Raw genomic sequence first — 16,742 nt, 5'->3', positions numbered from 1 at the left:
AGAGATCAGCTAGAAACAAGTCACCCTGTAGAGAGTTCAGCTAGAAGAAGTCACATTGTAGAGAGTTCAGCTACAAAGAAACTACCATGTAGAGAGTTCAGCTGCAAACAAACACTCTGTAGAGAACTCAGCTACAAACAAATCACCCTGTAGATAGATCAGCTAGAAGAAGTTACCTTGTAGGGAGTTCAGCTACAAACAAATCACCCTGTAGAGAGTTCAGCTACAAAGAAATCATCATGTAGAGAGTTCAGCTGCAAACAAATCATCCTGTAGAGAGTTCAGCTATGAAAATATCACCCTGTAGAGAGTTCAGCTAGAAGAAGTCACCTATTAGAGAGTTCAGCTACAAAGCAACCACCATGTAGAGAGTTCAGCTGCAAAAAAAATCAATCACTCTGTAGAGAGTTTAGCTAGAAGAAGTCACCTTGTAGAGAGTTCAGCTGCAAATAAATCACCCTGTAGAGAATTCAGCTACAAACAAATCACCCTGTAGCAAGATCAGCTAGAAGAAGTTACCTTGTAGAGAGTTCAGCTACAAAGAAACCACCATGTAGAGAGTTCAGCTGCAAACAAATCACCTGTAGAGAGTTCAGCTAGAAACAAGTCACCCTGTAGAGAGATCATCTAGAAGAAGTCACCATGTAGAGAGTTCAGCTACAAAGAAACCGCCATGTAGAGAGTTCAGCTGCAAACAAATCAGCCTGTACAGAGTTCAGATACAAACAAATCACAGATCAGCTGGAAACAAGTTGCATTGTAGAAAGATCAGGTAGTATAAGTTACCTTGTAGGGAGTTCAGCTACAAAGAAATCACCCTATAGAGAGTTCAGCTACAAAGAAATAATCATGTAGAGAGTTCAGCAGCAAACAAATCATCCTGTAGAGAGTTCAGCTATGAAAAGATCACACTGTAGAGAGTTCAGCTAGAAGAAGTCACCTTTTAGAGAGTTCAGCTACAAAGCAACCACCATGTAGAGAATTCAGCTGCAAACACTTCACCCTGTAGAGAATTCAGCTACAAACAAATCGTCCTGTAGAGAGACCAGCTAGAAACAAGTCACCCTGTAGACAGATCAGCTAGAAGAAGTTACCTTGTAGAGAGTTCAGCTGCAAACAAATCACCCTGTAGAGAATTCAACTACAAACAGATAACCCTGCAGAGAGTTCAGCTAGAGTCAAGTCACCCTGTAGAGAGAATCCTGTAAAGAGTTCATCTATGTACAAGCAGATCACCCTGTAGAGATTTCAGCTACATTTCAAGTCACCCAGTAGAGAGATCAGCTGCAAATTATCCTGTGGGGATTAATTGACATGTAATAAATATATGCTCTCTTTTTATATTATGAACTCTTGATATATGCATTATATATATAATTTGTACATTTACTGATAAAATCAGAATGAGTTAAAGTGTTTATAAAATCTGCTTCATCTTTTTCTTTTTCCTGTGGTAAAGAAAAATATATAGGTTAAAAAGCCCCAAAGCTGGCCATATACAAATACAAAAAGAAGTGAAATCTAATCAAAAACAGCCAAGCTGTAAAAAAAGGAGTGCGGCCCTTGAAAAGGCTATGGTGAAAAAAGATGTGAAATCCAAGGTGGCGGCCAAGAAATGGCTGTGATGGTAGGTTAATGGTAAAAATTTTAATAACGACAATTCAGGTGAATTTTGTGCCAATTGACCAAGCGGCACCAAATTCACCTGAATTGTTGTTATTAAAATTTTTACCATTAACCTACCATCACAGCCATTTCTTGGCCGCCACCTTGGATTTCACATCTTTTTTCACCATAGCCTTTTCAAGGGCCGCACTCCTTTTTTTACAGCTTGGCTGTTTTTGATTAGATACAGTACTACCAAACTGTATTATGAGGATGCTAAAACAGACCTGATCTCAACAGGGGCAGATCTAGGATTTCCCAAAGCTAGGGGCATCTACGCTAGTGGGTGCTAAGAAAAAGTGGCAACTGCTGGATACAACTAGTGACACAGAGTGCAAAGCACACGCAGCATGTGGAGCTGCACGGAGCATACTCTATCTACAGGGTTCTGGGGACATGTCCCCACAGGAAAATTAACCTTCTGAGATTGAATTGGGTAATAGTTTTGACTGAGTAAACATAAGCATTATGAGCCACTTTATAAGTAAGATTACTATTCCAGTCATGGATTTTTTCTCCTTTCTCCACCTTTTCAGACACACTTTCTGTAACAACTTCAAACAGGCTGTAGGACCAGGTGTCCTACAGGCCTTCAGCCACTTGTGCTGTAAAGCCTTTAATAAATAAATAATAATAATAAATATTCTGATCCTAGCAGTGAGTAAAAATGAACTAGTGAAGGTCACTACTAAATGTAGTGAAGATCATACTAATGTCTGCCACAATACTCACAATTTCTCTATAGGGTCATTCCGTGTCAAATCAACAAGGAATTTAGGGTCACCTCTCGGATTTTGACGAAACTTGGTGTGTTTGTACTACCTGTGGTGCTTATCACTCATGCAAATTTTTAGCTCCATACATTCCATAGTTTCTGATTTATGACCACAAATATTTTGAATATTTCATGAAAATTTGGTCCATCTCTTGTTACAAAATCAATTGTAACCTTGCACTGTGTAAATATTTGTAAACACAATTTTCAGTGATGGAAGACTGTTGATTGACCTTTCCAGTGATCCCTAAATTATGGGATATCTACTTAATTATGGTTCAAAAGTACTTCATTGAAAACTTTAATCCCTTATATTTTGAAAAGTGCTGCTTGAAAGTTTTCGAATTCTTTTGTGAATAATGATTGGATAATAGTCTATGTTTGATAAAATTTTTGTGGTGGGACCACAATGGGCTCAAGAGATATAATGAATTATGTTGTGGTATGCAGTGGAATTTGCAGTCTATTATTGCTGTATTGGAGTGTACACCTCCAATAACCACTCGCAACAAGGCCATGCCGAGCTTGTCTTACAGAGTGAAGGTGTCTAGGTGCATTGCAATCTGTATTAATGACCACCTGTATTGAAAGGCCATCTATGTGCTGCAGTTAAGTTATACTTCATTAATGTATAGCACCAAAGCATCAACCCTTTCTAGCAAACCCAAAAATGGTCCTTATTAGACAGGTTGACTATACATTACTGATCTGACCACCATGTGTCCATGAACATCATGTAAATGTACTATCTCTTCACAAATACCTTCTTTATTAAGTTGAATACCACTGTAGTAGACTTAGCCATATTTAAGTTGCGTATGTGGCTACATAGATACATACAACAGAACTCCTCAGAAGGGATACCTGGATATCTTGATAACCAGGACACCTGTTTATACACTGTACTCCCACTCTAGTGGTGCACATACATTTAGACCAAGATACTTGTGTGGCTTCTGTAATATGAGCACTTTATTATGGTCCTAGCAATGGAGGGGTTTTACCATACATGCATTGTACCTCAATATGTGAAATTAATTACTACATTACTTTACATTCATGACCACTTTGAAGATCAAGTCATAAACTCATGCACATACTCACATAGGACATGCTGACCACATACTTAACATTTGCCTGTACTGATCCTCAAAGCGTCAACCCAAAATACTTTGAAAAACCATTTTAGTAATTACAGTACAGTGGAACCTGTCTATAACGGTCACCTTGGGACCAGATATATCTGGCCTTTATATACAGGTGGCTGTTATAGAGAAAACCTGCATAAGGTGGTCAGCAGCATTTTAGTGGCTATGACCGTTATAAATGAATAACTATTAGTTAGAGGCTCGCACCAACCGCAGTACAGTCTGAATATTTAGTACAGAAAGGGTAAGGTAAGTCTATGAATGTTGGTTATAGCTATTGAATACGCTTAAGCAATAAAGCCTGGTTGATTATATAGTATTCATTGAAAGGCAGGAAGTGTGATAATTGCGCATTAATTGAAACGGTGCTGTGGTACCAGGAAATTGGCTTAACAAGCCACCATAAAAGGTAGCGACCGCTATACGAAGGAGAAAGTTATGTATACAGTGATTCATAGGTAAATTGTTGGTTGGCCGTTATACGCGTTAGACAGGTGACCGCTTTATGCAGACCACAATGCATACATTTGTATGGGTAAATATTTGGGACCTCGTGACCATAGCCGTTATGCAGAGGTGACCGCTTAATCCAGGTGACCGTAACACAGGTTCCACTGTACTATAAATCACATAATTATTGAGGTGCAAGCAAGTGTTAATAATATAAAAACTCTTGGTACAAGTAATGCATCTACTGTATATAGTGTAACTCTTCTATTCCCTGGACCATTGATGAAGTGTTCATTTTTGAGAAACCACAGACTTGTCTTGGGCCCAAAATGTACGTACAATTATAAAGTAAGATCATGAGGCTATTAAGGTGCCCAGGTATCCTTTTTGAGGAGGTCTATTGTACCTATGCAGCCATGCATGTAACTTGAATAGTGTAGAGTGGGGATATGTATGTGAGTGCACTACGACAAGATTTTACTTAATAAATAAGGTATAACTGAAGAGATGGTACAACATTAATGTGTTTATGGATGCATGATAATCTCATTTATAGTCAACCTGTCTAATAAGGACCATTTTGGATTTGCTAGAAAGGGTTGATGCTTTGGTGCTATACATTAATATCCAATTAAAGTATAAATTAGCTACAGCTTATAGATGGTCTTTCAATAAAGGTGGTCATTAATACAGGTTGCAATGCACCTAGACACCTTCACTCTGTAAGACAAACTTGGCATGGCCTTGTTGTAAGTGGTTATTGGAGGTGTACACTCCAATACAGCAATAATAGACTGCAAATTCCACTGCATACCACAACATAATTCATTATATCTCTTGAGCCCATTGTGGTCCCACCACAAAAATTTTATCAAACATAGACTATGACCCAATCATTATTCACAAAAGAATTCGAAAAATTTCAAGCAGCACTTTTCAAAATATAAGGGATTAAAGTTTTCAATGAAGTACTTTAGAACCATAATTAAGTAGATATCCCATAATTTAGGGATCACTGGAAAGGTCAATCAACAGTCTTCCATCACTGAAAAGTGTGTTTAAAAATATCTACACGGTACAAAGTTGCAGTTGATTTTGTAACTAGAGATGGACCAAATTTTCATGAAATATTCAAAATATTTGTGGTCATAAATCAGAAACTATGGAATGTATGGAGCTAAAAATTTGCATGAGTGATAAGCACCATAGGTACTACAAACACACCAAGTTTCATCAAAATCCGAGAGGTGACTCTAAATTCCTTGTTGATTTGACATGGAATGACCCTATAGTGGTGTTCACTATATATGTCATGAAAATCTCATCCAGTAATGTAATGTTTAATCTTACTATTTGTGACTTTTAGCTGCATAAAATAGCTGGGCCACCAGTCTCTATCAATATGGCTCCCAAGATTCCCAACAGCCAGCCTACATGCTAATTAAAACCCACAATTAAATATGTTTGTGTGTTGTATAAAACTACTCAGCTAGCTGTGCATATATGAGTGACAGTGCAAAATAGTAATTGATTGTTGTCTAAAAAGCTATATAGCCATAGGCGGATCTAGGAGGCACTGTCAGGGGGGGCCAAGGGGGGGCAAGAAGTTTTAGTGTACAACAGCATCTATTCCACCATAGATACTACATCTATGATTCCACTAAGAGGAATTATAGTACACAGGTTATATTCAGTTGTATAACTATATTCAGTATAGCTGGATGAATGATAGACATACAATTTTAAGATCGTAGTTAGAGAAAATTTTTAAAAATTAGACGTCCTAGGTTTGAATTTGGGAGCATTTTTGGTAACATTTAGCTTAAAAGTGTATGCTTGCAATTTACTGAGATAAAACCTGTTTGATGGTAAAGTGTAATAAATCAAAATATAAAGGTGTAGCTAGTATTGTTATGACATTAGAATTGTGACTGTTCTATTAGAGTAGTGACTGCTCTATTAGAGTATCTCGATCTTGGCACAAAAACTTAAACTTACTTTCTTTACAGTGTACAGTATAACTGTAAAGTACATTTATAACTGTTGTCTTCTATTTGCCCATTGGCTTTCTATACTTCTGAATACAGTGTGAATGCATGATTCCAGTTTCTGGTATCAATATAGTACTGTGAGTCCAAGGGGGGCAAGGGAAGGGCCAGGGGGGGCACAGCACCCCTTGGCCCCCCCTTAGATCCGCCTATGTATATAGCTATGCACCTAAATCTGTTAAATGTATAAACCTTTCAATGTTCAGAGTTTGTCAGCATTTTCAAGGGAGTTGCATTCTACAATCCTGTCTAGCTACTCTAGATCTGCCATTGTATTTGAGTGCATGTGGATGTGTACTGTGCAGAAACTCTGTTGTACAGGTTGTATAAAATAGTTCAGCAGGAGGGTTGCTGGAAACTCTGGCCCATCAACAATTGTACACTATATCAACACAAAATCAAGATTCTCTAGTCACCAAATATACAGCATTGTGTCAGGCAAATATTCAATAACAGTATATATTCTAATACACTGCTGAAATCAGCCACACATTCAAGGGTCTAATGTTCAAAAATTTACTGGTGGCATGTATTTAGTTGGAGAATAGCAACTTTGTGCTTTGTGTACTAAAGTGTGCCTTCCCTGTGGTTTCATTTCTTTGAGGCCCCTTTCCAAAAGTCTGGATCCGCCCCTGGTGATGGGTGTTCTATAAGAGTCTTTGACTGCTCTATTAGAGTATTTTAATTTTAGATATATTATAGCAGTTTTACTGCTAAAATATCCCTCTTGTTAATTCCTATACACAAGACTTCAAATTACAGCTGTTGTGCATCAACTGTTGTGGCTTTGATCTATGGGATATTTTCATGGGAACTATTTCATTTCACAGTAGTTTGGTACATGTTCTATTGCATGTAAGATCTGTAACGGCTAAAGGTGTTGCTATTCAGTTTAGTGAAGAAGTCACCCAAATCGTAAATGTTGTGTGTGTGTTTGCAAGGCAACCATGGGTAAGTAAAAGAAATGAATTACAAGCACTTTCATAAAGGAAGTCTCTCACTTTCATAAAAGGAAGTCTCTCACAGGAAACATTTTACTGCAGGCAGTGGTAGATGGATGATGGCATATATAACTGCTAGGCACTGCTTTCATCGTCTTACTTTTACTTCTTATTTTCAGATGAATCCTTGAAGGATACAGACCTTTTGCCATGGTCGCTGGTATTTGACTTATATGTGGTGCCAACCTGCTGTTCTGATTTAGATACATACATGTTTTCTTCCATTCTTTATAATGTGTACTGATCAATTATAGGTTGCTTCAAGTCACACATATACGGTTGAAACTTTGATCTTTGCATACAGCATATAGCATCCTGATTCCTCCAGCCAGGTTGGAGAGGAAAGGCTGGGTAGCTATAGCTAACACTATGAAATAATATATCAAAATATGCCGGCAGGACGACCATGATAAGAATCTGTGTGGTAGCTAAACATCACTAGCCCAAGGGTGATCCTCATACTGAAAACAACAAGAGGAAGCAAGGTCACTTCATTCCAAACCCTTTAATTAACTTTCTCTGTTCACTTCATTCCATAATTTTCTCTGTTTACACTTTGAGCTTTTCATTGACTACACCGCACAGCCAGAAGTGGTAGCTACATCTATGCTAAACTTACTGGAACTGTTTATCCCAAGCCTTTGAGACAAACAGCTAGTGTATCAAGGTGCCCGTACGTTGAATGGACTTTGCATCAAGTGCTGACTGATTTCCACCAACCCCTTGTGTTAGTTGTAGTTAGTTTTGTTAATTGATGTGTTTCCACTTAATAGTGGTTGCTGGCAATTTCATGAGGCATAAATTACTAATCACATCTAGCCAACTTATGTGAGTTACCATGGTTGATGGGGTTTATAGATCTATGCCTATGGTTGCACTACTTTAAGTCAGATAAACCGGGCCAACGTGTACCAGGCCGGACATTTGCCAACATGCATGTAGCCAATGTGTGATTAACTCTTGGCCTCCTGTGGAAGTTGTTAGTGCCACCTCTGTAAATCATTTTAAAGAATTACTAATTGGATCGTTGGGGAAGTTACTTCATGAAAATAATATTTTAATACTTTTATATCAGCCTATGCACCATGCACACACAAATGATCAGGTAATACCATAGGCAATTGCCTTTCTGTACCTGTTTAATAAATAAATAAACTACTTGCGGGTCATAGATAATATACCTACTGAATAGATATTATCTATGACTGGCTGCTGGTATTTTACGCGCATATGGTATAGTGCGCTATAAATTAATATAGAGGGCGTTAGATAGAGTAACATTTGTACGAACAGATGTGGTAACAACATGAGTAGTATTTGCCAGTGCTGTGGGTTATGTCGGAAGAGTCGTCATGAGACGTACGTGGATGACGTGTTTCCATCAGTCGACGAGCCAACCCCGGTAGAGGCTGAAATGGGCAAACTAGTGTACTACGCGCGAACCTCACCGAATAACCTCAACAGGGTCGCTGGCTATCTCCTCGTTAAGCTGAGAAGATTTATACAAAGAGCCCGATATAAGTAAGCATCAACAGATCAATGCATAATCAGTAGGTATGATGTCGACTAGTGTGAATGTAATGTGCTACTCCACTATCACCTCCCTCCTCCTCCCCCCCCTTCCCCTGCACACATAGGGTTGTAGTGGGGAAATGACACAGCCGAATGTCTAATGCCCCGTAGTAGGGCAAACCTATAGTGTCAAATCCCTACTGTTGGCTGCAGGGATAGCATAGAAAGTTACAACAAAAAATGTTTGGGCGTTCAATGAATGATTCTCAAATGCCCTCATAGTGGAGCAACAGTTTCGGTTTCGTGTCAATTTCCCACCTACACCCAAGGGGGGCAATACATTGATAAGTGCATAAAGATGGAGTGTTAGAGTAAGTTTGTCCCAGTATAGTTAAAACAGGAGGTGGCCTCCTGTTTTACAAGTGGTAGTGCACCTGCAGAAGTCATGTATATAGAGGTTTTGCAGGAGGGGCATACACGAATCACGTGTGAAGAGATATTGAGTGGATTGAATATGACAAAAATACTGATACCAACAATTCATTGTAAAAAACTCATAACTAGATTTTCTAGAGCTTCAATATTAGTTTCACTATGTCAGAAGGCCTCTTGTTACAATGGTATTTTGTACCTGTTAAATCTGCACCAAAACTTCTTGCTTAGTGGTTTAAAAATCACTGTAGAATGCTCCATTCTTACTCGGGAATGCCTCCTTCAAAACCTTATACTTGGAAGGTGTTCAGTCTATGGTTGAGTAGAAGTCAGTGGTAATTTCTGTCCATGCAAATCTTTAGCTGTACATATGTGTATTCAGCAGTGCAAGTATCTCAAGTAGACGATATCAACGTCATGCTTATTGGGGGCTATGATATTGTTTGTTTGTGTCTGTGGTGTGGAGCGATCATCTTCCAACATGTTATCCAATGTTATAACTGTTGTAGTGTGAGAGGCCATGACTGACATCTGAGGTCAAGAATTTTGTTATTGACTCCATTTTTGGGTGCAGTTTCACCTGACCTGAAAATCCACTCATTCAATACACATCTCACCAGGTTGATGTTGACCCTGTGTTACAAAAGCTTGATTTACTTAGGTGCCAAAGCCAACCTATAACACCCTGAAACGTTGGGAGTGTTTGCATTTTTATGAGATATACGTTCATAAATCCCATGAACCTCTCAGTAACTAATCATGGCTGTTGTACTGCTCTATAGCCAGGTGGAGGTTGCAGTGTCAGTGATGTTGAGGTTACTGTCAGACTGTCCACCCCAGCAAGTACCCCATCTTGCTGATGCTCTACTGTCCATGGTACACACCTTACTGGAGCAGCGTGTCACCAGATTACAAGTGCTTGCCTGCAATACTGTAAGTCTTCATCCAATGTGTACATGTTTTAAGTGTGTGTGTGTGCGTGCGTGCATTTGCATGTGCGTGTGTGTGAATTGTACATGTATTGTACGCAGTGGGACTAGCGTATGTAGTCTTTCTTGGGCATGCCTTTCTTCAGTTTGTAATGTTTTTTTTCCCACTCATGCACATACAAGCAATAATGGTTGGCTGCATGAGGCCATCTATGACTTTTCTTTTTTAGTTTGATTTAAAAGTTTTTGTTGTTTTTTTCTAGTTGCACAAAGGAGGAAAAGGGTTTAGCCAAGTGGACATTATAATATGGACTCTGCATGTTATGGACACAAAAATACTACCTTTACTGCTACAGGTTAAAAATACCAGTTTTACAAAGTGATGCAATTTACCTACAATCATAGGACAGCCGTTTGTAACCCAACTAGATTTTTTAAGAAACTAATGATTGGTATTTGCATATACAAGGAATGCAGATAGTAAATTCACGTTGTTTTTCAGTCACTAATGAATTGTATTGTTACAGTTTGCCAGTTTCTGTGCGGTGAAGGAAGTGACGCCATTGTACCAGAGTGTCCACTACGAGTTCTTTGTGGATAGGTTTAGTGGGCTCAGTCTTATTGCCAGACAAGATAATGTGGAGACTTATTACAAGTGAGCTGGAGCTGTTGTGTTGTTGGTAAAAGAAAACATTAATTGTGTTAAGGAAGATTACACTGAGATTCAAATGTGTTACATACATACAACGCAGTCCAAACATAATACACATAGGCGCTACCACACACACACACATACATATTACACACACACACACACACACACACACACACACACACACACACACACACACACACACACACACACACACACACACACACACACACACACACACACACACACACACACACACACACACACACACACACACACACACACACACACACAGAGTACAGATGCACACTTAGCTGTTCTTTCTGGAATTAAGTTTTATTCCATTATACTCTACATATAATGAGAAATGCACCCCCACTCCAGTTCTCCATCCCTTATTGAAATTTGACTGAGCATCTTTCAATGTCCACTTCTCACATTTACATAATGTAGTTTGTTGTAGTGGACTAGTAGTAATACTTGTAAACTTTACAGTAATTAAAATTTGTGCAACTCACAGTACGAGGATGGCTGGTTTGAAGGGCCTGGAGGGCATGTTCACTAAAGCTTCCTCCAGCACAGGATTACAACAGGTTAGCCATCACTACACTATTCGGTGGTTACATACTTTTCATCCCTTCCATCAGTACAACATCTGGGAGCCACACTGCATGAAGAAGATTGTGCCTGCACTACTGATAAACATGCAAATGACCGAGACAGAGAAGTATTGTATTGTATTGTATTGTACACTGTATATTATGTTCCTAGTAAGGCTATACATACAGGTAGTCCACTAAAGCATTTCCACTAAAGCATTTGTATTAGGGGCCAGGGCACAGAAAGTGGATATTGACCTTCCTTACCTTCCCAATAGTCAGTTGAGATGTCCATGCATGACAGTAACACCCAATAGAATGCATGTGCAAATTTTGCAGAATTTGTAAAGCACTATTCTATTATATACAGTAAGCACAAGCCTTAATAGCAGGGTACTAGAGTATATATGGTGGAAATGGTTATCAGTCAAGGGCAGAGGACATTACTCCAAGGTAGGGACACATTCATATGGGTGGCTGTTATCAAGTGCCCATGAGTGCCAAAGGAGCCTTCGGCATTTATGGGCTCCTGTTGTCATCATTGAAGTATTTTAAAATCATTAACTGTTACCTTATTGTGCAACCCTTCCCCCTATTTCTCTGGTCCATACATTTCGGTTGCCACCCCTTCAGGCTTGTACACTTACAGTACTTGTCTCATTGTTGAGGTTCATTGTACATACCATATAGTGAAGCAGAAGATTTTGCAGAAGGGGCATTCAAAGGTTGTAAATTTTTTAACTGAGAGTGCATATTTCGAAGTACTGGTGGATTTCAAATAAACAGAAATTCATTTCACAAATAATGAAGGTACATGCATTTGTGCAAACATGAATTCTGTAATTGGCTACCAGCTTGATCGTAACTATGCTAGAATAGCAGTAGATGACATCAATTGATTCAACTCCCAACAATGGCTGTTCCGGATCAGCTGTTTACTGGCCACTGATATAGTAATGATACAGTTTAACCATTATCATCATTAATACTGAGCTAAAACTTGATATCAGCAAATCGCCAAAATGTTGGATGACGTGAAAGTAAGTTTGTGGGAATGACAACTGGGCTTGTGAATTTTTTGAAAAAGAGAATAGCCTCATCAGAATATCTAGCCCTTCAAAAATTACCCTCTGTAGGATATGTGCCACATAGAGTGGTTCAGAAATGAACTTGTAATGCTATAATATTTGACAAGTACTGAGAGAGAAATGCATTAACTTAATTCTTCTCTACCATGCTTAGTGTGATTGTATGACCATGTTCACTTCATGGTATTGTTATGTTCTGCAGGTCAGAGGTAGTGTCTGAAGATTTGAGAGTTGGTCAGTTATCAATTTTCTCTGAAAATCTTCTTAAGGAGTTAGTCAGCTCTGCTGGCCTGGGACATATTGATGCTGTCCTACATCCTGTCCTTGTGTGAGTGTGTAACATTTGTAGATGAGTTTGTTTTGTGTGTGCATGCTTGCATGAATGCCTATATTAGTGTGAATTGTTGTGTTTAGTATCGGTCAAACAGTATTTAATACATTTACACATTACAATATTTATGGTTCTCAAAGTTACAAGTCCAAGAAATCCTAAATGCAATGTCTAGTGAATTTCCCATTTTCACACAACACCACTACAGTTAAGTCACACAGTTTTATTGTTTGTTCACAGACATCTTGATGTGAACAAGTGCTGGATGGAGCAACATTCGTTTGCCCATCACGTGTTTGTGATAATTATGGACTCTATACAGGTAACATGTGTTGTGTTCTATAATCTGAACTCGTGATAATAATAACTATTTAAATGTCAGTATTCTCAAGCTGTCAGGCACTAGCCAGAGTCCAATGAGTTTATTCCAATCCCCTCCAGGCTTAAATTTTCAGTACTCATTAAGCAGGTGGTCACATTAGGCAGGTCATTTATACAGCTGTACATAAATGGCATGTTTGGAGTTTTTTTTTACTTCAATGGCTAGCTTAGATAGCTAGGTGATAGTAACATGTACTAACAGAACTCTGTCCAACTACTCTAATAGAACATACACTCGCATATGTTGGCATTCAGTTGTACATTACTAAGTGTTGACATGTTTATTTATGACACTGCGGTATTCTTGTTTCAGGTTCAGTTCCGATACAAGGCAGTCCAGGCCTTGATTAGTCACCTCGATAAGGGGAATCCCAAAATTGATAATCCATCTGCTAAATGTGGCATCTTGGATACAGTATCCCAATGTATTGGAGTCGGCTCAGAAGGCTTCCTAGGCCCCTCAGCAATGGACGCATTCACAAAGTTATTAAAACACTTCAAGAAATCATTAGACAACTGTTCTATAAGAGTAGCTAATGTGGAGGTGATGGTAAGCTATTTGTGTTGTATGTGTAATACTGTGTATGAGCGTGTATGGACATATCTACATATGTATGTGTGCATATGCCATACGTACGTCTGATTGTGTGACCATTTCTGTAAATCCTATTGTTGCATTTTTGTTGACTCTCATGTTTGTCCATCATATAAACACAAACCAACAATGTTTAGTTAATGCTATCAGTGAATTAGGAGTTAATTCCTGGAGCCCTAAAAATCAATTCTTGTTTAGATCACTGGGTAAGTAGCAATGCTGTGAATCCTTATCACCTCTTCATTTAGTAAACCACTTCGTACCTCTAGTAGGTCCCAAGAAAATTGCTAAAGTATGTGTACTGCTTGTGTACTGCATGCAACTTTTAAATGATGTACAAGAATTAAGTCATGCTGTTTAAGTGTTGGAAAAAGTTCTTAATTCTAGTCTCAGACACTTACCTAGAACGCAAGCTGTCCGTGGATCTCTACATTCTCCTGGGGGCATACTCCCAGAATGGAATAATCCATTTCTGTAGTATACTCAAGTTTAAACTACACTGTAACTTTCATTGCCAAAGTCCCCCCTCCCTTTGCTGCTCCACAGCCTTTACATAGATCACTATAAACACTCTCCACATACTGTAAGACCAACATGTAAATATTTCTTTGCTATAAAAAAGCTCATGTTTACTGGCACTATACTACCCTTGAAAATAAATTATATCGACCAGGGTAAATATTACGTCTATACATAGGAAAAATGTTGTTAACTTAAAAATAAGTTGTGTGATAGAATTCGAAATCAGGTTGAATTGTATACACATTCAAGTGTTAATCGGATGGCTGCAGGTTCGAGGCTGCCCAGGTCCAGTCATGGATTTTTTCTCCTTTCTCCACCTTTTCAAACACACTTTATGTAACAACTTTAAACAGGCTGTAGGACCAGGTGTCCTACAGACCTTCAACACTTGTGCTGTAAAGCCTTAATAAATTTAAAAAAACTCTATATATATATATAAAAGAATTTTGCATTTTAATTACAAAATCAGCTACTGTGTGGTTCCTGTAGCTCTTTCTTTTATGCCAGTCTGTCAGCAGATATGGTGTACAGTACAAGTGATACAATACAGGAAATATCAGTGTATGCATTAATTGTGGTTACTTACTGGACTTTATTCTTTAATCAAACACTCAGTCATGCTTTGATGAGCTTCACCTCACCTCACCCTGCTTAATACCATTTTTGTTAACTCCAAAGCATGACCCATAGTCTGGTGTACCCTATGTGGCTGGTAATGTGAGAACAAGTAAAGTTTTCTTAGGTCTAGCTGGCCATGTGGAAGACTATCAATGGAACCTTTCTTCCAAGCCAAGATATATCGTATGTTTAAGATCTCTATTTGGTTTTTGTAGTCCCTACTGTTTCCCATAAAATAAAGTAGTTTGTCATTCTGAATGGCATATGCAATCCACAAGTTGTATAGGTCTATACCACTTTGTAAACAGTTGATGTTATTGGAGACTCCATGTTTACTGTGTCAGCATGTTTTGTTAAAAGTGGTGCCACTGTGGCTTAGCCAGATTGTACCTTCAAACTTTGTACTGAATAACTGAATGCTGAGCTTGTCAAAGTGCTTACAAGTGTGAGTAATGGGCTTAAATTTTTAAAATGTGATATGCTACATTTAGGACTGGCAAGATCACGTAATGAATATCATACAGTATGATAGTACTGTACATTGGGCTTGACCAATACTGCCAAGGCACCATGAAGGTACATGTGTATTGTGAGGCTGGTTTCTGGTCAAGATATTTTTGTGAGAAGTGCAAACCTCCACGGCCTGTCTTCAATTCAGTACAACCTGAAATGCTTCCAATAGGGTTGTTACAAAATTTGTAAAAAAAATTAATGGAAAGAATTATCTAAACTGTCTGATGCCTTCAGACAAGCATAATTAATAACGCTAAGGTTATAGGCTTAATTTTTTTCACTGTTAAACATCTGAAAGGTACATGTCTTTTGACATACCACAGTACATTCAATGCTTGCATCATGGACGTAATTACCTTTGTCCTCCTTTGTAATCCATTTCTTTTAGCTGACAGCTAGAGGTGTGTGATGACTAATTTAGACATATCTCGATATTTCCTTTGAACTTATCTCAATTATCTAAGGGACCATCCATAATTTTCAGTCTTTATGCAAGCGTACAAAGAGTACTCTTTTTTCTAACCCCCTCCCTCCTTCACAAAGCATACTGTATAAATGTTGATACTATGTACAGTATATACACGATGATTATTCATCATTTTATAAGCGTACATGTGATTTAACCCCCTCCCTCCTAACGTACTCTTTGTACTCTTGCGTAAAGGCTGAAAATAATGGATGACCCCTAACATATCTCAATAATTGAAACAATTTTTATTTTAGTAAACTGCCAATATTGTAACCAGTAAAGTGAGCAAATTGCAATTTGAAAACTATAAAAAGGTGAAAAATGTTAGTCTCATCACTGTTCCCAAGTGATAGGAGAGTTGGAGCCCCCAGGAGGTGCCTACACCATCAGTTAGACTCTATTTAGGCTGTTTTGGGTGGGTAATAAATCTCATATACTCCACCTTGTTTTCTAATATACTCCACACCTTTAAGCACAATATGACATATGCTCAAAATCGGATTTGTCCAATCGCTATGTGTTATTCACGTGCAGTGATTTAACGAGCGCAATTATTTAGTCACGTGAGGACGCATAGTTGCCATGGCGCTAGTATTATCACAAGAAAACCAGCCGCTCTTGCCGAGCCTACAGCAGAAACAGCCGTGGATGAGGTAAGTAATCTGAGTGTAATGTGAAATAGAGTCTAAAGCAGTTATACGGGCACAATGTGGAGTCTATGAAATTTATAAACCCTCAGGCCCTTAGTAGCGCTCTCGCTTCGCTCGTGCGTTACAGCCCGGGCCTTCGGGTTTATAAATTTCATAGACTCCACATTGTGCCCGTATAACTATTATGTATACAAATAATTTACGGAAGTTTACTATTATCTAGATTAATAAACCTATCGTCCTTGTCTTATGATATCTTGATAATCGAATATATCTAGAGATAATTGGCTTTACTGACAACACAAGGTGTCGATTTGTGGTAGCATTTTAATCCCTACATCAGTCATAGTATAGACTGAAGATT

General features: G+C 38.4%; 1 protein-coding gene across 1 annotated transcript in view; it reads left to right on the top strand.

Annotated features, from left to right (window-relative positions):
• The first annotated feature begins 8,342 nt into the window (after positions 1 to 8,342).
• LOC136243544 (protein EFR3 homolog cmp44E-like) overlaps positions 8,343 to 16,742 on the top strand; it is a 32,010-nt gene continuing 23,610 nt past the window's right edge. The window contains exons 1-8 of the mRNA XM_066035057.1: positions 8,343 to 8,608; positions 9,814 to 9,964; positions 10,488 to 10,615; positions 11,133 to 11,205; positions 11,260 to 11,339; positions 12,502 to 12,627; positions 12,871 to 12,952; positions 13,325 to 13,561. Coding sequence (XP_065891129.1) covers positions 8,394 to 8,608; positions 9,814 to 9,964; positions 10,488 to 10,615; positions 11,133 to 11,205; positions 11,260 to 11,339; positions 12,502 to 12,627; positions 12,871 to 12,952; positions 13,325 to 13,561 — 1,092 coding nt within the window. The 5' untranslated portion in view covers positions 8,343 to 8,393. The remainder of the gene's footprint in view (positions 8,609 to 9,813; positions 9,965 to 10,487; positions 10,616 to 11,132; positions 11,206 to 11,259; positions 11,340 to 12,501; positions 12,628 to 12,870; positions 12,953 to 13,324; positions 13,562 to 16,742) is intronic.

The sequence above is a fragment of the Dysidea avara genome, chromosome 13, assembly GCF_963678975.1.
Source record: "Dysidea avara chromosome 13, odDysAvar1.4, whole genome shotgun sequence".
NCBI classification, from domain to species: Eukaryota; Metazoa; Porifera; class Demospongiae; order Dictyoceratida; family Dysideidae; genus Dysidea; species Dysidea avara.
The sequence above is the reverse complement of the archived record's forward strand: the minus strand, read 5'-3'. Positions and strand labels throughout refer to the sequence as shown.